Here is a 25,495-nt window from a genome sequence, read left to right as displayed (position 1 = left end):
GATAGAGATATAAATATAGATACATACAGATTGATAAATAAAGAAATAGATATAGATATGGATAAAGATAGATAGGTGACACACACAGAGGGGTAGATATAGATACAGATAGGTAGGTAGATAGAGGATATAGATATATGATAGATATAGATATAGAAATAGATATAATATAGATATTTGCAGATTGATAAATAGATATAGATATGGATAAATATAGATGGACAGAGATAGATATAAATACAAATAGATAGGTAGATAGAAAGATATAGATGGATGATAGACAGATAAAGAAATAGATAAATATTGGTTGTACATACATACAGATTGATAGTTATACTGATAAAGATAGAAGGAAAGAGAGAGGAAGATATAAATACAGATAGGTAGATAGGTGGATAGATATAGGTAGATAAGTGGTAGATAAACAGATATAAATATAGATACATACAGATTGATAAATAGAGATATAGATATGGATAAAGAGAGATAGTTGACACACAGAGAGGTAGATACAGATACAGATAGGTAGAAAGATAGATACAGATATAGATATAGACAGGCAGAATGATACAGCATGCAAGTGCTTAGATCTGGGAGTCAGAAAAATGGAGTTCAAATCTTCTCCCTGATGTTTATTACCTGTGTGCCTATGGGGATGTCACTTTCCTGTTCTGTGCCTCAGTTTCCTCATCTGTAAAATGAGAAGTTTAGACTGAGATGGCCTCTGAGGTCCCCTCCAGCTACAGATCACATGACCATTTCATTCTTTTTCTTTGTATTCCAAGTATAGTGCTAGTAAGTCTTAAGTCATGAATGACCTTAAACAAGTCATTTCACACAATCAAAAAAATCTTAGGATTGGAAAGAACATCCAGTCTAGCACATGCTTGAAAATGAAGTCTTTCTACAAACAATTGATACTTCCCCTCTCTCAGTCTTAATTTCTTTACCTGCAACAGAAGACATCGGACTAGATTGTCTTGAAAGTTTCAGATTTGAATCAACTTAGGTAGGATAACTATTGTTTCTAAATTTCTTGGATTTGACCTCATAGGACATAACCTTCTTGAGGGCAGGGACTGTTTGAATTTTTTTTAAGAAAAAAAAAAGAAGAAAGGTTTTGTTTTTGTAACTCCAACATGTACCCTACATATCATAGTTTGTGTTGAACAGATTCTGTTTTTAAGTGACTTTTAGGATAGCCGATTTGGGTTCAGATCTCACCTATGACTTTTACTAACAGTATGATCTTGGACAAGTTTCTTCCCTTTTCTGAACCTCAGTTTTCTAATCTGTAAAATGAATGGAAGATTGAATTAGATAGTTGTTAACATCACTTTCAAATCTACATCTATGAATGGTAAAATTGACTTGGGTATCCTGACCATCTCAAACTCATAAAATATATGGACTTGGTTTTGATCCCATCTGGGGTTAAGACCCAGTGGGGGGGGGGGAGGAGAAAGAACAGGAGGCCCTAGTTGAAAGAACCCAAGCTTTTGATTATATATTGTCCATGTGAAGAAGTATATGAGAATCACAAGACTGGATCTATTGTTGGACTCAAGTATTGACCCTTCCTTCTAATTTTATGTTCTCATTTTCTGGGTCCTCCCAACTATAAGTCCCATCCATTTCTGGTTTTAGTGTCTCTACAGATGGCTTATAGCTGAGAGCTTAGCTGGACAATAGAAACATAGAAACAATCTATTATTTTGGAACCTTTCAAAAGCCCCATGGCTTGTGAGAAACTCACACACAGTCCATTCACAAGACTAGAGCTGAAATGAATCCAGTCCAAGCCTCATTTTACAGATGAGGAAACTGAGGTTCAGAGAGGTTAAATGAATTGTCCAAGATCACCCAGCTAGTGTCAGAAAAGAGATTTGTTTCTAGGTCCTTCCTCTTGGGTCTAGAGTCAGTGCTTAGCACAATGCCTGGTGTGTAGAAAGAGCCTAATCAGTGTTTACTGACTGATGCCTGTAGAATGTGTTTGAGGTAGAATTTGAACTCAACTCCTCTTGAACACCATATCCAGTATCCTGTCAGGAACATATTGTCTCTATAATTGTTTTAGTCCTTGGATCCTAAAGGCACCCCCTAGTGTCACCTCAGTTTGGAATTCCCCTCAAAGGTGATAGTTTCTTAAATGAGGGAGATTAAAAGGAAGAGGAAGGTATAGACATGGCTTTGAGGAGCCTTGCAGTGATAATGGCCAGGGGTCCAAAGATGAATACATTGCTAATAGACGAGACTGTGTTTTCCCCTCTACTTAGATTAAAGGTCAGTTGGAAAGGGCAGAGAACTCAGGTCTCTCAACTCCCAATTCATCCCTCTTTCTATCCTAACCTGCTACCTCCCATCCTTTGCTCAGGAGAAGAGAGCCTGGGAGAACCAAAGTCAGTTCTGCATTTGCCCATAGGGATTATTTGTGGATTATGATTTTTCCATAGCAGTTTTTTCCCCCACTATTACCCAGCATACTTTTAGGGATTCCTTCCCCACAAGCACAGACACATCTGGTGTGTGCTTATGGGAAACAGATTGGTTTTCTTATTATACCACACCAGACACACTTAGGAAGGTAAAACCTCCCAATACTTCCTCCTCCTCCAACCCCAGCTATTAGGAGTTTTTGGAGCATCCTTTAATTAGGCTTATTTGTGCTTCTTCATCCCCCTTTCCTTCATTCCTCCTTTAGTGCAGATTAGTAAGACTTGGGGATTTACTAGAGACTTACAGAATTCACAACTTCTTTCAAAGTTCAGCTCAGGTGGCACCTCTTACAGGAAGCCTTTTCTGATTCCCTCTTTCATTTCTTCATTTTTTTTCCTTCCTCTTCCTCCTCCTCTTCCTTCTTTTTCTCCCTTCTCTTTCTCCCTCCACTCCTCCTCCTCCTTATCTTCCTCTCATGTGTTTACTCATCTGTTTGAATATCACACATTGCTTTTTTTGCAGAAAGGTAGCTCCATTAGTGCATTGCCTATTTGGCCTTTCTGATTTTTATCTCCATCAGCTAGCACAGGACAGAGGTGTTGAATACATACTTGTTGGCTGATTGGTTGAAAACAAGCACTTGTGCCTTTATTGTTAATGTTGAATTTATACATTTCTTAGTACTTGGTAAAGTAGGTCATTTGGGTAAATCCATCTATTCCATGGAATATTCATTAATATCTAATATTTACATATATATAATCCTCTTCTAGTTTCTTTCTTCCTTCTTCCTTCTCTACTCTTCTCCTTTTGCTTTCCCTGCCCTTCTATTCCCCTTCATCATCTTCCCCTTTCCCCTTCCTTCTCTTCCCTTCTTCATCTCTACTTCCCTTTCTCTCTTGCTCTTTTTCTCTACTTCTCTTTGTTCTCTTTCCCTCTTTCTACTTATTTTTTCCTTCCTCCCTTCCCCTTTACTTTGTTCTCTTCTCTTTGTTCTCCTCCAAGCATCTTTTGACTGAGTGTTGGGCATTGAGTTTGAGGCTGTCAGGAGACTTTGTTAGCATCCTGCCTCTGCCCATAACTGGCTTGGTCTGCTCCTTCTATTCCCTGAGCCTCAGCTACCTCAGCTACTGGAGGTCACAGTGTTTTTTCACCTTACCTCTTTGGGCTTGAGTAAGGTGATTAATGTATGCCAGATACTTGGGAATCCTTTGGGTACCATATAATGCTAGCCATTAATGATACTAATAGTTATTCATAAGTATAGTATTTAGAGATGGCAGAGACGTTCTCCTTCAATCCCCTCATTTTACAGAAAGGGAAACTGAGGCCCAGAGTAGGAAAATGACTTGTACAAAGTCACATTAGTAGTGAGAGAAACAGAGAACCTAGTAAGAAACAGTGCAATTCCCCTACATCAGGCTGTCTCATGTCTTCTGTTAAAAAAAATGAGGAAGAAAAAAGTCATGTTGTCATTTATAATTCTCTCTTCACCTCCAGAGGAATTCTAGATAAAAAATGAGCTGGCTTTTCATCATAAAAAATATTTATTGAATATCTAGTGTGCTAGCAAGCAGAGCCTGTATTAAAACAGAGCAGCCAGGCTTTTATATATTCACATACACACACACACACACACACATATACACACAAATAATCTGTATTTTTTTATATGTAAGTGTAACATAAATTTTTATATATACACACACATATCCCTTTATAGATGAAAAATATTTTTATAATATGCACGCATACATTTATAATTATTTACACATATTATATATACACACAATAACTGACCTGCATTCATACATCTATTCATAAATATATTTACATACATGTACACACAATACATAGGCATGCATACATGTTTATATGTGTGCATACACAACACATGGGCATGTAGCCATACATTTATCTATAAATATATTTACACAAGTATACACACATGCACACACTATACATTGACATACATGAATACATTTATCCACAAATATATTTACAAACATGTGTCGCACATAGGCACAATTCACAGGTATATTCACATACATGTGCATATGCATACATATACTGACCTATATTTACATATATGTATATCTACACACATGTGTAATACATAAGTATGCACACATGCATTCAACTATGAATCTATTCACACATATGGCTATACACATGCACACACTACACATTGACATGTATGCATACATTTACCCAAAGATATATGTATACACATGTATATATACACACCTACATAGGCACATACATAATTCATTGATAAAATTTATCTTTACATGTGCACACACAAAGTATGTATGCACACATTTATCTAGAAATAAACTTACATGCATGCATATATACCCATACAGGCACAATGCATTGGCATGTATACATACATATATCTACAAATATATTTGCACACACAAATATATATGTGTGTATATATATATACATGCATGCACAAAATATGTATACACAATAAATTTTCAGAGCTGGGAGGGGACTTAGAACAGGGGATTTCAGATCTGGGAGAGATCTTGGAAACCAACATCCTCATTTTTCAGAGTAGGGGACAAGGACAAGAGCAAAAAGGAGACTTCCAAAGTCAGTATCCAATATTTGCATATATATAGGTGTGTATATTCTTATATGTATGTGTGTGTGTGTGTGTGTGTATTATACACACACACACACAAACCCTTTGTAAAATATATCACTCCTTGTTCCTAATAAAATCCTCTGATGGAACACTGAAGTACCAATGAAGGCATGTGATTCTCCACATTGACCTTTTCTGACAGTGTATACCACCTATCTCATAAGCATTGGGACACCCAGAGTTCAAAGTAAGTTGGTTCTCTGGTTGATTAATCTTGTAGAGCTCAGGGCCCATAGTTAGGAGAACTGATCTTTCTTTCTTCTCCTACCATCTTCACTATTACTTAGGGAGTTAAAGCTGTCATTAGAGCAAGTTAATTCTTAGAACTGCAGTGCCTGCCCTGGCTAGTGGCAAGTCTGAGGCATCGAGGAGATATGATGGTTTGGGATCCCATTTCTTCCCAGCCTAACTGGGGCAAGCTCAGTCACTTAGGCCCAGGTAACTTGAGCTGACATTATGTACCCTTTCATCTTTGCTGCAGAGACCAGACTCGTGAGTAGGGCTGCGGTTTTAGGTGGAGTCTTAAAGTTAATTCATACCTTGAGTACGTAGACATATTTTTCACAGGGGTTGCTCTAAGATTACAACTACAATAGAAATAATCAAGACTCATGTCTCTGTGTACCTCAGCCTAGCATCTATCATTGCTGACATGGATCTCATTTAGTAGAGTGGGGCTTCCTGTCACAGGGTTTTCTGTGCAGCAATACAAATGTACTTAACAAGTGCCAGGCACATAAATTGTAACCTTTGGAAGTCTCTTTGCTCTTGTCCATGTCCCCTACTCTGAAAAATGAGGATTATTTCTAAGATCTCTCCCAGATCTGACATCCCCTGTCCTAAGCCGTCTCCTAGCCGTGACATCTCCTGTTCTAAGCCCCCTCCCAGCCCTGACATCCCCTGTTCTAAGATTCTGCCCTGTTCTAAAATTTCCTTGCATCTTGATATCCTGTATTATAAGATTCCTCCCAGCTCAGACAATGTGTGCTCTAAGATTTGCTTATAATCTGCCATTCTGGATTACAAGATTTCTCCAAGTTCTGATATTCCTCATTTTAAAATTCTCCCTAGCTCTAAAATCGACTTCCTTAGAGCTGACATTCTATCTCCTAAGGTTCTTTCCATCTCTTGACATTAGGCCCCTTCTGGCTCAAACATTTGCAGATGCTCCCCAGCCCTCTCGTTCTATAATTCTATCTTACAGAAGTGACACATTCTAAGAATTCCCAAGCAGTGAGTGATAGGACTGCCTATTAGCAGTTGGGGTGATATTTGGGGGTGCCTGAGGCGGGGTATAGCTGGGAGTGGCCCTTGAATCCCCTTCAGATCATAACCTGTGCGAGGCTACCCTTATGTAGGTTCATCTCTAACTCCGGATTCTAATTTGGGAACTTGCTGTGTGACTCTGGGAAATGAACTTAACCTTCTTATATACTCCTGTTCTTTTAACTGCTCAAAGTGGGGCAGACAGATCTCAATGACTGTTAATTCATCTCCCCAGGTTATTGGTGAAGACTGAGTAGTAAAAACCAATTGTAAATCACTTTGTAAAAATAAAGGCCTGTGTGATTATTTATTATTTACATGGGACCAAATCCCTGACTCGGGATTCCCTTTGCCAGCCCCAGCTGCTGGGTATACATGCTGGATGAGAATAACCTTTGAGAGTTAATAATGTGGGTAGGATCACTAGGAGCTTTAGAGGCAGCTTCCCCCTCCCCTTAAAAGAATCAAAAACGCACTAAATAAATGGCTAGTGAGAGGACTTATTTGATTGACTCCTACAGGGCTTTTATGGTCTCTTGGTTCACCCCAACTGGCTTCTCTATTAGTTTGGAAAAACCTGCCAAGCACCGGGTAAGGTAATTGCCAGGGGGAGACTGGCCAGGACCCTGCCACCTGCCGCCATGAATGGCCAATTCAGGCACTGTGGTCTAAACAGTGAACCCGGGGCCTTCGTTAGCAGGCGGGCCAGGCAGGCGGTTGTACTGGGGGGTTTCAATATTCCCTTGTAAGGTTTTACAACCTCGAACCCTAGCAACAATGGTGGCATTCACTGGGCTCACTCATGCAAGACAGAATTCGGAAAGAGGGCCAAGTCCACAAGCCCTGCTCAAGGTGAGCAGAGGGCATCTTATGGGCTTGAGACGGGGCCAGGAGTTAGATTCTTGGCCCTTGGTGCGAGCTGAATCTCTGCATTGTGTGAATCAGTGCAATGGAGGGCCCAACTGGCATGTGCAAATAGTAGCCAAAGTAATTATTGGCCTTGGTATTGACAGGGGATCTCCAAGCAGTCAATTTTCATTTTTATTGGTAGAACTTCATTTATTCATCAATAACAACTGACATTTTGATAGGACTTGTATATATTATATATGCCAATAAAAGACATTTCAGCTCTTCTTTCTAAGCCTTTTCTTAGGCTGTACCCCTTGCTTGGAACATACCCCCTCATTGCCTCTATATTTTCAGAATCCTAGCCTCTTTTGATGTTCAACTCTTGCAAAAAATCTTTGCTTATCTTCCCATCTTTACTCTAACAATGATGTATTTACTTTGTATTGCTGATAGGGTATTCTCTTTTTTGACAGAATATGAGTTTCTTGAGAACTGAGTCTCATTTTTGCCTCATTTGTGCTAGGGCACAATGTCTTGACACATAGTAGGTGCTTAATAGGGGCAGGTAAGTGGTGTAATAGAGTTACTGAGCTTGGAGTGTCAGGAAGACTCATCTTTCTGAGTTTAAATCTAGCTTCAGACACTTAGTAGCTGGCTTGTGAGTCTGGGCAAGTCATTTTATTCTATTTGTCTCAGTTTCCTTATCTGTAAAGTGAGCTGGAGAAGAATGGTAAACCATTCTAGTGTCTTTCTTAAGAAAACTTCAAATGGGATTATGAAGAGTAGGACATGAAAGAAATGACTGAATGGCAACAACAACAAAAAGTGCTTAATAAATGCTGGTTGGTTGAGTCCCAGGACATCCCCGGTGGGCAGGTGATAACAGACAATAGCCTTATGTTACAGAGGAAGAAATTGAATATTAGGGATTTTAAATTATTTGAATCCATGTCTTTCTTGACAGCAAACTGAACATGCTCATTCCATGTTCCTTTTCTGCCAAGTTTGTTGAAATTGTGTCTGTACGAGAACAGCCAGGATGGTGAATGCCCTATCTCCAAGTCACAAGGAAGTGGGAGACTTTTAATGTGGACAAGAGATGACTTGGGAGTACAGGAGAGCTTTTTTCAATTTTCTGAAAGACTGTGATGGGGCTAGATTTGTCTTGTTTGTCCTCAGGGAGTAAAACCAAGAACAAGGATCAGAATTTACAAAGGGGAAGATTTAGTCTTAATGTCACAAGCAAACAAACATTATGCCAACATCAAAACAAACCCAATTTCCTATTAAGTAGCTGCCCCCAAAATGGGATGAACTAACTCCAGAGCTTGACAAACAGAGGCTTGACAACCACCTTTGCAGATACGTTATAGTGGAGATTCCTCTTGTACATGAATGAGCACTTTACCAGCTTTCAAATTCTTTGGTTATGTAATTTCCATTAGGGTGGGGAGTGTGGCATCTGAGATGTTCAAGTCACACAAGGGTCTTTTCTACTCCTTGCCATGACTGTATTCATGAGTGACTGCAAAGTTTAGGGATACAAATGTTTGGTCCTTATTACCAAAAATAATGTCGACCAATGGTCAACAATCAATAATCATTATGGTCCAATCATGTCTGATTCTATGTGATCCCATTTGAAGCTTTCTTTGCAAAGATACTGAAATGGCTTGCCATTTCTTTTTCCTGCTCATCTTATAGGAAACTGAAGCAAACAGGCAAATGACTTGCTCAGGGTCATTTAGCCAATAACTGTCTGAGGGCAAATTTGAACTCAGTATGTGTCTAGGATGTACCCATCTATTTAGAAATTTCCTCCCTTCTCCCATTTAAATGTGAGCTCCTTGAGAAGAAGGGAATTCACTACAGCCCAGGCACCCTTATGTATTGTGCTATCTAGTTGCCAATAGAAATGAATCTCTGGTGATCACGTGTTGACTTAGAAAACCACAACTTAACATTATCTAGATTGTAGTATATTCTTATTTATTTTGTTAAACTTTCCCAATTACATTTTAATCTGTTTGGGTCCCACTCTGGAGTAGTCTGATGATAACCTTTGCCCTATCCTTTGCAAAAACAAAACAATTCAAAACCTAGCCTGTTCTGTTCTTTAAAAATAATCTCTCTATTTTCATCCCGTTTTGTTGCCTTTGTTTCTATCTACATACATCCTCTACTCCCATCTTGACACATAAATTTGAGCTTCCAAGAGGCTCAGATAAGGGCCCCCAAGAATTAATCCACAGACATTAAATACCTACTATGTTAAGCTTTTGTGTTATAAAGAAAGGCAAAAAAGTCCTTCTTCTCAAGGAGCTCATATTCAAATGGAAGATGGAGGATATGTGTAAATAGATAGATACGTCCTAGACATATACTGAATTGCTGGAATAGAGAAGACCATTCTAGTAGCTGGGGATGCTGGTGTAGTTGGATCACTGAGGGTATAGAAGGGAGTAAAGATAAGAATCCTGGAGAAATAGGAAGGGTCCAGGTTGTGAAAAGCTTAATGACTGAGGTGGTATGGAGAAGGGAGCCCCTTGCAAAGAAATATTGTATGAGGATGAGTGGTTATTTTACTGCCATCACCATTATGCTTAGGGGAACGTTGATAATCAGAAACAGGATTTGGTCTTTGCAGAACATAATTTTGGAGCTTGGCAATGTTGACTTATGCTTTGAGAATTCCACGAAGCCTGCTGATATACTCCCTTGTAAAATCTTGGGGCCAATATTTTCAGGCCATTTTCCCTTAATTAAAAAAAAACAAACATCTCAAGATTAAAAAAGAAAAGTTCCCCCCCTCCCCCCAACCATCAGTTCTGCTGGAACGCCAACAGTTGGTATTCTGTGGCTGAGTAGGATGAATACAATTGCCATGAAGGTTCATCAGCTTCTAAGTGTGTGTGTGTGTGTGTGTATTTGTGTGTGTTTGTAGTTCAAGCTGTGTAATGGAAAAAAACACAAAGTGGGAGTTAGAGGCACATCTGACTGAGCTCATTAAACAAAATTCATTCCATTAAGCTTTCTAGCCCTAGAGGGTGATTCTTTTGGATTAGTTGTTGGTTATGTTTAAATCACAGAGTGTTAGAATGTATAGCTTTAACAAGAGAAAGGCTAATCTAGTCGGGAATCTGGAAGGGACATTAGAACAGGGGATGTCAGGGCTGGAAGGGGCCTTAAAACTGGGAATGTCAGGACTAGGAGGGTGTTTAGATAATAACTAATCCAGTTCTCTTATTTGACTGAAGAAGAGACCATTTTAGGGAAAGTAAATGACTCACTCAAGATAATTCAGTGTATCAGCAGCAATTGGAGTAATAGAATTTGACGCTTCTGACTCCTAGTCCTCCCAGATATTGGAGGCTGTCTTCGTGGAAGGGGATCCAGTACTTAGCTGATGGATATCCTGGCCAGATGTAGATGAGAAAGAGTGTACAGCTTCCCGGACAGATACTCTCCTTGAGAGATAGCTACCAGAGGCATCCTTGCTGTGGGCCTTTTAGGCCAGAGTAAACTGTTTGCTCTCCCCTCCCCCCAGCTTCCCTTCTTCCTCCTTAGAACCAGGGGACCCCAAGGGACACATCTCCTCTGGATGCTGCAGGGAGCCTCAGCAGGAACTCATAGGAATAAAACCTGTAAATATTAGTGGGGCACAGGTAGGGGCAACATGGTCTTCTTTCTTCATCTAAAGTCTGGGCCTCAGTATCTCCATCTGTAGAATGATGACAGCAACTATTAGAGCTGAAAGAGACCTTAAGATTATGATCTGTGCATGAAGATATGGATTTTTTTTCTTAGTTCTTGCTTGGTTCAAGAAGTGGTAGAAAATGATAATTACTCAATGGCCAGGGCAAGTTACCGAGTGGACAAACATTCACTAGGCTGCTAAATATCAGGCACTGTAGGAGGTCCTGATGATAAAAAGGAAAGAAAAAAACAAACAAGCTGCTCGTGCTCTTCAGGAGTTCACACAGCATGCAAACAGCTATGGACAAACAAGATAATTATAACCGTGAGAATTTAGAGAGGTTTTCAAAGCTCTTTACATGTGTAATCTTATTTGAGCCTTACAACAGCCCTGGAAAGTAGATCATGTTATTTTCCCAATTTTGGTTGTTAAGTTATGTCTCACTCCTTAGGATCCCATTTGGGGTTTTCTTGGCAAAAATACTGGAGTGACAGACCATTTCCTTTTCCAGCATGTTTTACAGGTGAGGAAACTGAGGCAAACAGGATTAAATGATTTCTCCAAGGTTACATAGCTAGTAAAAGTCTGAGCCAGATTTGAACTCAGGGCTTCTTGTGCCTGGTAGAAGATTGAATCAACTGACTTCATGTCTATGGGTAGACTAAATTCAATGGCGAGTTTGAAGCCATTTGGTTACCCTGATCTAGTTTAGCCTGCCTGCTGAGATGCCTTTCCTGGGGTGTGGCTATTGTGTGCATGCTGCAACTTCTTAAAACCACAGCTGAGAGTTGGGTGAAGGTGGACCCTCAAGGTGGATGAGCAGCCCTGAAAAGGGTTCATCAGCCTTCACACCAGAAGTACCAGTCCTCCTGGATCAACTCAAGTACATGAAGACTTCTTCTGGTATATTAGGAGGATGCAACAATTCATTCCAAAGCCCAGGAAGGAGGCAGAAGAAGGAGGTTTTGTGCAATGCTTAGAGCTTGGCCAATGTCACCCACTGCATCCTGGGCCATCTCCAGTCATATTGGCTTTTGTACTTCATTTTTAAATAACTTTTTATTGACAGAACCCATGCCAGGGTAATTTTTTTTTACAACATTATCTCTTGCACTCACTTCTGTTCCATTTTTTCCCCTCCCTCCTTCCACTCCCTCCCTGAGATGGCAAGCAGTCCTATACGTGTTAAATAGGTTACAGCTTTTGTACTTTCATTAAACTTTCATGACTAGGGAAGAGAGATCAAGGCTGAGGATTTTGTGTAGTTCTGCCACACTTTAATCCAATTCACACAATGATTCAAGACATCACACAAAGGCCAAACAGCAACACGTCTAGTATCCTTCCCCATGCTACATTATGCATACCGTTGTTCAGTTGGGAAGAAAGGGGAGGATTTAAACTTTGAAATTGACAATGTCTGGGTCACTTTTATTTCTTTCATATTTTCAGTATTTGTACTTTGTATCTATAGTCTGTCTATCTATCTATCTGTCTATCTATCTATCTATTTAATCTATCATCTATCTGCCAATCCTGTCTATCTATTCATCTCTACATCTTTCTATCTATCTATTCTTTCTTTCTATCTATGTAACTGTTTGTCCGTCCATCTGTCTACCTACCTACTACCACCCATCCATCTATCTATCTGCATTTTCTTCTGTTCTAAAGAGCAAAATCAATTTTTAAAATGAATCAAGTCATTTAAAAATACATCTATGTTTTCCAGTAAAGAGTATCCAGTGGTTCCCAGGAGTACAGTGAGACAGAAGGTCACTGCCAATCATAGCCCCTTTAGTGGGGAGGCCCGAGTTCTTGCAACCTCTTCCAACTTGGGATCCCAGTACCAGTGTGAGAATGGCGTCTCCAGTACCTCCCAGGATCTGCTACCCCCTCCCAACCCATACCCACTGTCTCAGGAGCATGGCCAAATTTACCATTGCACCAAGAGAAAAGGTAAGCCTTCTTTCCCCACTATCCTTTCTCCCCATTGCCCTTCCCCTCTCTTTTTTCCCTTTCTCCTCCCATCATCATCCTCATGATGCTCCATATCCTTCCCAGGTTCAATGTTTCTTTCCTCAATCATGTTGGAGGATTTGGGATAGATTTTTGAGTTACTATGACTGCCGAAAGTTAGATGAGAATTTTGGCAATCAGCAAGCATTCATTAAACACCTGCTGTGTGCAAGCACTGTGCTGGAAAAAAAGAAAGAAATATGAAGGCACTTGATTACTAAAGCACTATCTGGAAAACATATTTGAGAAAGATCATTAAGTCTATTTTCCAAAGGAGGAAACTGAGTCCCAAGGATGGGAAAATGTTTATCTGAGATCAGAAAAAGCTGAACTAGAAACTAGCTCAAAGCCATATCCTTTGTCTCTTCTTCTATTCCAGGGTTATTCCTATTAAGCTACATTGTCTAAGAAAAGCTGCAACAGTTGTGCCCCGATTGAAATACATTTAGTTGATGTGGCTTTTTTACGTGGCATAGAATTCTGGGCTTTGTCTCGAGAGTCCTACTAACAATTCTGACATTTATTAGCTGTGTGAACATGGGTATATCACTTAGCCTCTCTGAAGGTCCCTAGTCAAGTTTTTAATAACACCTATAGGACCATAGGATTGTTGTGTGGATCAAATGAATAATAGAACTTTGCAGACATCAAAGTACTACATAAATGCATCTTGTTACTGCTGTTGTTAATATCATTATGGACCCTGAGGATATTAAATTTCATCTAGGAAGTCAGTCCCAGGAATAAGGAGCTGGTCAATTGTTTTTCTCCACTGGTAGAGTGGACAAGACTACACCTGGATTGGTAGCAAGAGGAGCTAGATTAAAATTCTCCTTCAGACTCTTTCTATCTGTGTGATTGTAGAAAAATCACTTAAATTATCAATTAATAAGCATTTATTAATTAGTTGGAGGACCAGATAAATGATATCCAATCAGCGTTGTGCTGGAACCAGCTCAAGCTGACTCGAGAGCTGCTTGTTAAATTTTCAGTGAGAGCATTCACACTACAGAATTTGGCAAATGCTACATATCAGGGCTTGATTATTTGTTTTATTGATTGTCAGATCAAATGTTAAAATGCAGTTTCAGCTTTACAGTGTATCATGCATCCATTTTTCTCCCTGGAGAGCTGGTTGTTAAACATTTACCAGCACATTCCTGCTTCTAATCCAATCCAACCCAATTCAATAAATTGCCTACTGTGTATTCAGTGCTGGGAACAGAAACAAACTAATAATGATAGCTATCCTCAAGTAGCTTACATTCTAGTGCCAGATAGTAGTTAATGTTGTTGTTCAGTCATTTAGTTTTGTCCAATTCTTTGTTGGACCCTTAAACCATAACGTAAATGGGGTTTTCTTGGCAAAGGTACTGGAGTGGTTTGGCATTTCCTTCTGTAATTTAGTAAGGCAAACAGGTTTGAGAGTCAGAGACTGGATTTGAATTCAGGAGTTTCTGAATCCAGTCTTAGAACTCCATTCATGGAGTCATTTAACTACTTATACTAGGTAAAAGAACAATTGAACTCGGATCCCCTGACTGCAGATGCAGAACACTCCTCAGTCTTCTTTATCTTGACTTTTTCTTTAGCCAAAATGAGTCGTTCCTCCTTCCATGTGAGAAAGCCATCAGTTTCCCAAATCCCCCCTGGTTGTTTTTATGTTTTTGTTTTTCAACTCCTTAACAAGTGACTTTGCTTAAAGTGTGACTTTTCTCTTGGGATCCAGATTCTAGAGGAAACCATGTGTCTCCTCTCACTCCCCTACCCTCACCCTGGAAAGCCAGGTTTGTTTCAAGATTGGAGTGGGGCTCCCCTCAGATCAAGGCTTTGTTCCCAGAGTTTCCCAGCTTACCTGATGCACATTTGAATGATCCAAGCTTCAAAGCCTGAACAATATCACTTGAAAGGGCTCCTTGGCAACGTGCCCAGCATATCTCCTCCTGACACATGTACACAAACATTTCTGAAGCTCCTCTTTGAGTGATTGGTCGGGGTTGTTCTACAGAGCAGAGAGGCAAGGGCTTTCTCCCAGCAGATGAGCCCGATAAAATGGGCCTTCCAAGACCCCAGCAGGGGATCCATTTTAAACGCACCCTCTTTTCTATCTTCTTCTTATCTTCTGTGGAGCCCTCAGTCTAGAGTTCCACTCTATTGTGGCCCATCCAGACTCGAGATAGGGGTCTCTGAGAGCCCCAACAAAGAGTCGCAAGGTTTGAATTATAAAACACTGTCGATTAAATTAATACCAGACCCAAAGAAGGGGGAAGAAGAATTTAAGAAAGAAATCCATGCCTTTTATAGATTAAATATTTACAGTAATGTGCATGTAAATAAATTCTTCTAAATGCATTTGGAAATCTTGGAATACCTAATGGATGAATGCAGATTTAGTGTTATGAAGTTGCTGTCTTGATTAAGCTGGGGCCCTGTTTCCCAAGATCCAGTTTAAGAGCCTGTGGCCATTAAAAGTTTCACAGACCTCAAGCTGGAAGGTACATTTGAGGTCTCTTAGTTAAACCTCTCATTTTTACCAGACAGAATCTGAAGTTCAGAGACAGTAAATGATTTGCTCAGAGTCACATAGTTAAATAATTACAGGCCAAGCTGGGAATAAAATTTAAGTTTCAAATCCTGAAGTGTTTCTGCTGTATCATGATTTTGCCTAGTGATGGGAGAGGCAGGTAATAGAAAAATTGGTGGATTTAGAGTTGGGAGTCAGTTAACTTAAATGTCTTCCAATTGGAGGTGAATTGGAGTCAACTCAGACTAGTTTGAGAGAGCCGGTTGGTAATTTTCACCATGAGCATTTATCCTTTGAAAATTGCCAAATGTTACAAATTAGAGTCTTGGAACCAATTCAGACTCAAGAGAGCCAGTTGTTACATTTCAAATCACAGTCTTGGCTCTGCCTCCTTACTACCTGTGGGACTTTGGGTAAGTTATTTAGCCTCTTTGCCTCAGTTTCCTCACCCATTAAAGGAGAAAATTGGACTTGATAAACTCTAAAATCTCTTTCAGCTCTAGAACTATGACACTGTGACCTTGGGCAAGTGATTTCACGCCTCAGTGCCTCAGTTTACCCACATGTAAAAGTAAGGCTCCCAATGGTTCCTTCCCATTCTATGTCTAAGATCATATGATAAAGGGGAGAGGACAAAGGCCTGTTGATGAAGCCTCCATAGAGGCTGCTTCAGACTCCATGCCTGTCCAGCTGCCTGAACCTTTATAGAAATTTCTGCCCTCCTCACCCCGCTGACTGGCCTGTCCCAGAAAAGTGACAGGCAGCATTCCAGCCCATCTTCCACTGCTCTGCATCCAGACAACTACAGACCATTCATCATGGGCGTCCACATTGTAAGGTGATAAGGAATCGGCAGAAATTTCCTTCCAGTTTGGAACCCCCATTAAGTGATGTCTCCCTGGGTGGTTTCCCCACCCCCAGTCATGTCCATTATCTCATTTCCCCTCATTGTCACTGGGGAGACAACTATCTCTTTGCCAGTGAGCTCCTGAGCTGGGGCCCCTGTGATGGGAAAGGGCCAGAGCTGGCCAGAGGGATGCATGGAGCCCTTGTGTTTCAACTCTCCTGTCTCCTGCCTATCTCTCTCCCAGTGGACTAGGCCAGCCGGGAAAAGGTCTTTTATCAAGCAGGGGGAGTGGGACCGGGGCCTGGGAGAGACCCCCATTGGACTCCTCCGCTGGCCTCCACTGGGAGAGAGAGCAGCTCCATTCTTGTTTTGATTTCTCCCCCCACCATCGCCCACACCTAGGGAATCAATGACAGTCCATAGACAGATTTTCACTCAAAGCATCAAAGTGAGTGAGGAGCCCATCACTGAGTTTGCTTTTAAAAGGAGAGCCAGGGATGATGGAAGCTGAGGGGCTTGAAATTCAGTCTCCCGTTTGTCTGGTACCTCTCAGCATGGTGATACATCGGAGGGCTTAGAAACTATGTAGATAAGTGGCTATATACAAGAAAAGGGAATGTATGTGTTGCAACGAATAGAGCATGGGGGCTGGAGTTCAAATCCAGTCTCATATCCTCGCTAGTTGTGTGACTCTGGGCAAGTCACTTCACCCTCTCTGCCTCGGTTTCCTTATCTGTAAAATGAGCTGAAGAAAGTGGCAAATCACTCCAGTATCTCTGCCAAGACAACCTCAAATGAAGTCATGAAGACCCCACAACTGAAAAATCACTGAACAACAATAGATATGCCTGACAGTGTGCTAGGGATACAATGAAAGGCAGATGACAATCTGCTCATAAGGAGTTCATATTCTAAACTTCCCAGGATTGTTGGGACTTGTGTGAAGTTTTCTGCAAATCTGAAATAACTTTAGAAGTACCAGCTCTCCTTATTGTTCTGTCCTTTGGCCCCTTTCAGCTTAGACACTCGGTTCTAAGACCCTTTATTTTTGACATTTAATGCTCCCCTTTCAAGTTCCAAGTTCTCTTTCCACTCTGATATTCCAGGTTCTACGACTCTGATATTCTATGTTCTTTAACCACTCTGAGTTCTGATATTCCATGTTCTATAGACCCTCTGAATTCTGATATTCCATGTTCTACAGCCCCTCTAAGCTCAGATATTAGATACTACACTTTTTTTCTGAGCTCTGATATTCCATGTTTAAGGTCCTGTTAGCTTTGATCTTTTGTATTCTAAGTTTCTGCCTAGCTCTGATAATCCTTTGATCTAGAAATCTTAACTTTGACATTTTCTGTTTTAAGGACTCTTATGGTTCAAACCTTCTAGAATTTAAACTCCATTCCAACATGTTCTGCATTTTAGAATTTCTATTGATCTAGAATCCAAAGAATCAGATCCATTTCTTTTTCAATATGTAAAATGAAAATTAGTCTTTATAACAATGAGTCTGAGTTTCTTTGGGGTCCTGAAGTGACTTCTGATTCAGCTCCCACTTCATATTGATTTCATTAGGTATCCATTTTTTTTTTATATTCTTTGAAAAATAGCGATCCTAATTACTCTCAGATAACCAAAAGATAAACAGACCTACCCCTCTCCCTCTAGTTTCCCAACCTCTCTGGAGGAAAAAAGGGAACTTATTTGAACAATTTTGATAGTATGTTAAATTATTTTTTGCAAAGCAAATGTTTCATATGCAAATAACATTCAATCTTGTGACTACCTTGTGAGGTAGATTTTTTTCTATTTCCTCTTTACAAACAAGGAAGTTGAGGCACAGAAAGAGAAGAAATGGCTTCTCTATGTTTTCATAAACATTAAGTGGTAGAGAAGGGATTGGTTGTGGATTCCTCCAGGCAGCAATAAGTCTAGTATTCTTCCTATGATGTCCAACCATCATAAACCAACAGTGAAAATATATCTCTATAGATTGTACCCTCATTTTTTCTCCCATGGGCCTGATTCTGAGCTAGAGAGGATATGAGATGGTCAATGGCTAGTTTGAATGAGGCAGCTGCCATTTCATTCTGCTAAGGTTCAGAATCAGATGTCTGGGAAGTTAAAAGACAGGAACTGATAATTTTACAATTTTCCTAAAATGTGTGCTAGAGCCTCTCTTATTTTTCTTTTACTTATAGCAGATTTGGAAGGGGATCAGAAACTTTTGAGTAGTATTCCTCTCCTCCCTCCCCCCCTCCAAAGGGTACTCTGCAACTGTATTCTCTATTATCGAGAAGGGGAAATGCCTGTTTAAATGGAAAATTTTGATGGTTGTAACTCAAGCAACAATGGAAAAACTCAGAGCTATGGGTTTTTATCATTTCTCCTCCTTTCTCCACTCTTCTCCTCTTCCCTCCTCTCCTTTCTTCTTTTTTCCTTTCATCTCATCTCCTCGATTTTTCTTCTCTACTCTCTCCCAACTGTCAGAATTTCTTTTTTCTAGTTGTTTTGGTATCCTGGTGTATCTTGTACTAAAAGGGAATAACCAATAGCAGGCTGTTCAACCTGACCTCACCCAGGTCTTTGGCTCTAAGTTAAATTTGACTGAATAAGCTTCCATTTTATGAGCATCAAGCTGAACTACTGTCATCTGTGGATGGGGCAGTTCCCCAAACCCTGGTGGAGCCAAAGGCCTCCATTACATGGGTTCCTTTCTCTGATCTCTGAATCCTTGGCTTTCAAGATTCCCAGTTCAAGTACCACCTTGAATCAAAAGACTCTTGGTACTTCCAGCTGCTGATACAGCTTCTTTTCAAAGATTATATAATACTTAGTATATGTGCATCTTTATATGTTATTATTCACTTGTGTTCAGCTCCTCGTGACCCATTTGGGGTTTTCTAGGCAAAGATACTAGAATGGTTTGCCATTTCCTTCTTCTCTAGTTCACTTTTACCGATGAGGAAACTGAGCTACCTCAGGTAAAATAACTTTCCCACTTTTCTTGAGTGTCTGAGGCCAAATTTGAGCTCCAGATCCAGTGCTCTATTCACTGCACTCCCTACATTCCCTTTTCTTGTATATATCTACTTAAATACACAGTTTCCCTATTAAAATATAAAGTTTTTGAGGGCGGCCATAGTATTTTTATATTTCTTTGTATCCCCAAAGTTTAGTAAAGTATTTGGCACACAGGAACAACCCAATACTTGTTGATTTTTTACTGTTATATTGGTTAATTGATTGATCTAGACCTATCCGCCCTTATTTTACAAATGAGGAAACTTAAGGACCGAAGAGATTTAGTGATTTGTCTAAGTAGTGAGTAGTAACATCAGGATTTGAACCCAGATAGTCTGATTTTTCCTGCTACCTCACTCTGCCCTGCAAAATCACACTTGAAAGGATACTCGCTAAACCAAACAAAATCCCAAGTTTTTGTTCAAAGGCAAGGATATGGAAGGCTTTATTTTCTGTCCAGAGGTCACTTTATTCCTGTTGAGGTGATCTGAATTCAATTAGCCAACCAACAAATATTGATTAAACTCTTATTGTGACTGGGCATTGTGCTAAGCATTGAGGATACAAAGAAAGGCAAAAGTCTGGCCCCTACCCTATCTTATATTCATCCATGCAAGTTTATTCAAGAGAAATGCAAAAACTGCAAGATAAGTAACCACATCTCACAATGAATTTTCACCTCTGATACCTACTCATTGGGGTATAAGAGGGATGTTTAGGGGAAGTGAGGACAGATTGGAACACAGTGCATTGGCTTGACTGATGGAGCCGGTTGAGCTGTCTTAATTCATTTTTGTTGACAACCCTTCTAGTGCTTGGGATTCTAAGAATCAATATAATTCAATAACTGTGCTGAACGTAATTGAAGGATAACATATACAGATGCAAGTAGAGTAGGTATTAGGTAATCTTTGAGGAGAAGGTATCAATATCTGGAAGCACCAAGAACTTTTTGATTCAAGGTGGTACTTGAAGTGGGAATCTTGAAAGCCAGGAGTTCAGAGAGCAGATAAAAGGCATTGAATGCAACTCAAAATCATGGGAATGAAAGATGGAGCAGTGGATGAAGGTCATAAATTAGGCTGAGAAGGCTGAACTCTAAAGTCTGTGGATGGGGTTATTATTGTATACCTATTGCTTAGCTCAGGACTTGGGATAACTTGGGTGCTTGTTGATGCATCTATAATTTCCACCCCATGGACAGAGTGGAAAAAAAAAATCTGAAAACAAAATATTCAACTGGTTTAGGACACCTGGATTTTAAGCCACTTTTGTTGCTAATCTCTGATGTGAGTTCAACTTTGTGTCTTAGCTAGTTCTGTACCCTTGAGGTCCCTTCCAGTTCTAAATCTCTAGCTTTAGGTCTCGAGTAATCTGTAAATTAGACTACATGGCCTCTAAGCGTCTCTTCCAGATCTAAATCCTGTGATCTTATTAGTTTATGTTTTTGGGGTCTCAGTTTCCACAACTGCAAAATGAGGGCTAGGTAATCTAAAGAATGACCTTTTTACAAGTAACAGGTAACACAGTAGAAATAGCCACTGTGACAACAGAAGTGGATTCATACCCAAATTTCCTAACAAACCAATGGCCTTTTGCTATAATCATGGCTTTTCAGCCTGTGGGTCCTTGGGCATTAAATCACTTAACCTTTTTAGGGCTCATCCCCATGCATTATAAAGTAAGTGATTTAGACTGGATGATCCCTGAGCTATATAAGTGATCTAAGTGATTACTGTGGCCCTGTGATTACTGAATACTTCTGCTTATCCCTTAGCCAGCCCATACTGAGGTTGTTATTGCTATCTCTTACCATCCTTTGTTCAGTTCATTGGGCATCGGTATATTCAATTTCTTGTCTTTTATCAGATGAGGAATGTTCCACCACTGATCATCCCTACAAAAAGCCCTACATGGAGACGTCCCCCACCGAAGAAGATCCCTTCTATAGGTCCAGTTACTCCCAGCAGCAGGGGCTGAATCCCTCCTACAGGACTGAGTCTGCCCAACGCCAAGCCTGCATGTATGCCAGCTCTGCTCCCCCCACAGACTCCGTGCCCAGCCTGGAAGACATTAGCTGTAATACGTGGCCCGCCATGCCTTCGTACAGCAGCTGTACAGTGACCGCCATGCAGTCTGTGGATAGACTCCCCTACCAGCATTTCTCAGCCCACTTCACTTCGGGGCCCTTGGTGCCCCGTTTGGCTGGGGTGGGCAATCACAGTTCCCCCCAGCTCGGGGAGAGCATGTTTCAGCACCAGACGTCCGTCTCCCATCAGCCCGTGGTTCGGCAGTGTGGGCCGCAGACCAGCCTCCAGTCCCCTGGCAGCATACAGCCTGCCGAGTTCCTGTACTCCCACGGGGTACCGCGAACCCTCTCTCCTCATCAGTACCACTCTGTCCATGGGGTGGGCATGGTGCCAGAGTGGAGTGAGAACAGCTAAGACTGAGCAAGGGACTTTGATGGCAGACATGAAAGACAAGGGAGAATGAGAGACAGAAACCTTATTTGGCAAGATTTCCTCAAAGCGGACCCTCGCGCCAATTGGACGCTGATTTGAAACCACAATTCAAAAAATGTGACTTCTTTGTTTTGTTTCAAAAACTCAAAAAAAAAATCCAACCCCACTGAAAAAACAAACCTGCTCCGTGGTTCCCTCTCCTCTCACCTTCCAACCCACCTTCTGTGTCTACCCTGAGGCCTGAGCTGCGTTTCTGCATCTCAACACCAAAGCTGTAACTAGGGTAGGCCAACCAGAGCTTGGCCCCCAGGTGCCCTGGTTTAGAGGGCATAGCCAGCTCTTGCAGTCAATCAATCAACACATCAAGTCAACAAACATTCAGTAAGTGCTTACAATGTGCTAATTAACACTGTGTTAATTGCTGAGGATACAAAGAAAGGTGAAAACAACCCAATGACCTCAAGAAACTCACATTCTAATGGGGGAGACATATTAAAGTGCCTACTATGTACCAGGCACTGTGTTAGGAGCCGAGGATACCGATACAGATAATAAAGTATTTCCGATCTGAGACTTCCATGAGCTCCTTCCCCTTTTTCCTTCCATGAGCTCCTTCCCCTTTTTCCTTTGTCCCCTGGTGACCTTCATCATCCTCCCAGCAGTAGCCTCACCAATGGCAATGTTTCAGGGTCCTTGTCTCCCCCTTTCTCCCCAACTCTTGGTAACTGATATCAACCTTTCTTGCCACTTGCCCCAAGCACTGTTTTGGGTGCTTGTTCTTGTGTTGCGACTCTGCTCAAAACAAATTCAACAAATCAAGCTAAGAATCCTTTAAAAGTGCCTACTATGTACAAGGCACTGTGCTAGGTGCTGGTGATACAGAGACAGATTTTAAAAAAGGAAAGAAAAGGAAAAAAAAGGAAAAGAAAAGAAAAGAAGCAGTTCCTGTCCTCAGAGAGCTTACATTCTAGTGTCTTCCTTCTGGTCTTCGGACATTCTTCCCATCTCCTGTTGACTCTCATCAGAGTTCAACATCTCAATGCCTTGGATGTTCATTTCCTGGCCCAGATCCCTTGGTGTTAATGTTAACATTGTTATATAATAAATGATAATATATTTTTTCTCTCTATTCTCTTAAAGGGACCTGGTCCCTTTTTGGGGGGAGACCCAGACAGGATGTGTTCCAACATGTACTTGTTAATGGATTGGTTTTTTTCCCCCAATCATCTCTTGCTTCTTCCTCTTCTTCTCCCCAAAAGATCCATATTCCCTTTAATTAAGAAAGTTTAGGTACCTACCTCTGACATAATGATATTTCTGCAAATGTCCAACGCAACCTGGCTCCTCTTTGTGTTTGATCTTTATAATAAAAACATAACACTCTCTTTTTGACTTGCCAATGGGACTAAGAAAGCTACTCCTGTCTCAGTCTGGTGAGGTTTCTTTCCAAAGACCTTTCCTGTTCCCTCTTCATAGTCAATGTGGGCTGAAGGCAAATGTGTTGCTTTGGGGGGAAAAAGTGGAAAGTGATTGGTTTTGACTTGGGAAGAACTTTGATCATAAGAGGACCACCAGCTCAGGAGTTGATGGAAGAGATGGAAAAGCCAAAATAAATGCATTCGCTGACCAAAAAGCAAACCAGTCGCGACTCTGGCCTACATTCCCTGCCCTTCAACCCACTGACCCTGCCTGCAGAAATGGAAGAAGACTTTACAAGACACACTCTTCTTTTCAAATTCTCTCTTTCCAAAGAAACCACAGCAATGCCAAAAGGAAATAAACTGTATTGGATGGTGGGGGTGTGGGGGTGTGGTGGTGTGTGTGTGTGTGGGGGGGGATTTTTTAAAAAGAGCATAAAATGGTAAAAAAAAATGTAAGTAAAACTATTGCAGGGTTCTTCAGATGTAATATTTTACTGGTACTATTTATTTATAAATAGGAATTCTAATTAAGTAATAACAGGTAATAAAACCAGTGTATCTGCTGGTTGAGAGCTTTTTATTTTATTGATACTCAAATCTAAGTTTGTTGTTTCCCCCCCTTTTCACATTGCTTTTTTTTTTGTATTTTTAAAAAAATCGACCCTAATGAAAAGAACAGGGTAAAATGTCTGAGTGTGGGAAAGTGTGAGTAAGCATGTGTATGGCTGTGAGTGTGCTCTTGCTATGTCTACATCTATGTTGCTAAGGAAAAAACATATCCCCAAGTACTCTTTCCATATTCTTGTGTGTCAATTTATGCCTAATAAATGCCAAGTGCTTCAAAAGCACCCAGCGCCCAGATACTTGCCTTGCTAATTATTCTACTTTCAATCAATCAATAAATCGACATTTATTAAGCACTATGTGCCAGTACAAACAACCTCTGTGAGCAGTAATAACTGGCCAACACAGCTTTCTTTGTTTATTTTTTCTTTTTCTCTTTCTTTCCTTCTTTCTCTTTCTTTTTCCTTTTTTTCTCTTTGTTTCCTTTCTTTCTTTCCTTCTTTCTCTTTTTCTTTCTTCCTTTCTTTTTTCCTTCCTTTCTTTCTTTTTCCTTCTTTCTTTTTCTTTCCTTCTTTATCTCTTTCTCTTTTTCTCTCTTTCTCTTTCTTCCCTCCCTTTTTCTCCTTTTCTCTCTCCCCTTCTTCCCTCCCTCCCTTTCTCTCTCCCTCATTCCCTTCCTTCCCTCCCCCTTCTCCCTTCTCCCTCTCTCTCTCTTTCTCTCTCTCTCTCCTTATACATTTTGATTTGAACTTCCAAGGATGTTCCCCTCCCAGATTTTTTTTTCACTAGGTAAAAGAGGCCATTCTCTACCTCATTTTTTTACCTAACTTTTTTTTGATTATAGCTTATTTACAAGTCATATGCATGGGTAATTTTTCAGCATTGACAATTGTGCAACCTTTTGTTCCAAATTGAAAGGACCATGTCTATCAGAATTGGTCATCATATGGTATTGTTATTGACGTATATAATAATCCCTTGGCCCTGCTCATTTCACTCAGCATCAGTTCATGTAAGTCTCTCCAGGCCTCTCTGAAATCATCCTGTTGGTCATTTCTTACAGAACAATAATATTCCATAATTTTCATATACCATAACTTATTCAACCATTCCCCAATTGATGGGCATCCACTCAGTTTCCAGTTTCTGGCCACTACAAAGAGAACTGCCACAAACATTTTTGCACATACAGGTCCCTTTCCCTTCTTTAGTATTTCTTTGGTGTATAAGTGCAGTAGTAACACTGCTGGATCAAAGGGTATGCACAGTTTGATAACTTTTGAGCATAGTTCCAAATTGCTCTCCAGAATGGCTGGATGGATTCACAATTCCACCAACAATGTATCAGTGCCCCAGTTCTCCCACATCCCCTCCAACATTGGTCATTATTTCTCCCTGTCATTCTAGCCAATCTGACAGATGTGTAGTGGTATCTCAAGAGTTGTCTTAATTTCCATTTCTCTGATTAATAATGACTTGGGACATCTTTTCAAATGGCTAGAAATAGTTTCAATTTCTTCGTCTGAGAATTGTCTGTTCATATCCTTTGACCATTTATCAATTGGAGAATGGCTTGATTTCTTACAACTTAGAGTCAATTCTCTATATATTTTGGAAATGAGGCCTTTATCAGAACCTTTGACTGTTTTTTTACCTAACCTTAATCACTGATTGGGCATTGCCTCAGTCAAACTGAAACTTGTTACTTAAAAAGGCTAAGGCCTGCA

The 25,495-nt window shown here is 40.4% G+C and overlaps 1 protein-coding gene across 3 annotated transcripts in view; it reads left to right on the top strand.

Annotated features, from left to right (window-relative positions):
• TBX5 (T-box transcription factor 5) overlaps positions 1 to 22,692 on the top strand; it is a 55,098-nt gene extending 32,406 nt beyond the window's left edge. For all 3 annotated transcript variants that reach the window (XM_031948651.1, XM_031948652.1, XM_031948653.1), the window contains exons 8-9: positions 12,640 to 12,866; positions 21,191 to 22,692. In XM_031948651.1, coding sequence (XP_031804511.1) covers positions 12,640 to 12,866; positions 21,191 to 21,765 — 802 coding nt within the window. In that variant the 3' untranslated portion in view covers positions 21,766 to 22,692. The remainder of the gene's footprint in view (positions 1 to 12,639; positions 12,867 to 21,190) is intronic.
• Positions 22,693 to 25,495: the final 2,803 nt, after the last annotated feature.

Source organism: Sarcophilus harrisii, chromosome 1 (assembly GCF_902635505.1).
Source record: "Sarcophilus harrisii chromosome 1, mSarHar1.11, whole genome shotgun sequence".
In the NCBI taxonomy this organism is placed as follows: Eukaryota; Metazoa; Chordata; class Mammalia; order Dasyuromorphia; family Dasyuridae; genus Sarcophilus; species Sarcophilus harrisii.
Note: the sequence above shows the minus strand (reverse complement) of the source record. Positions and strands in the feature narration are given on the sequence as shown.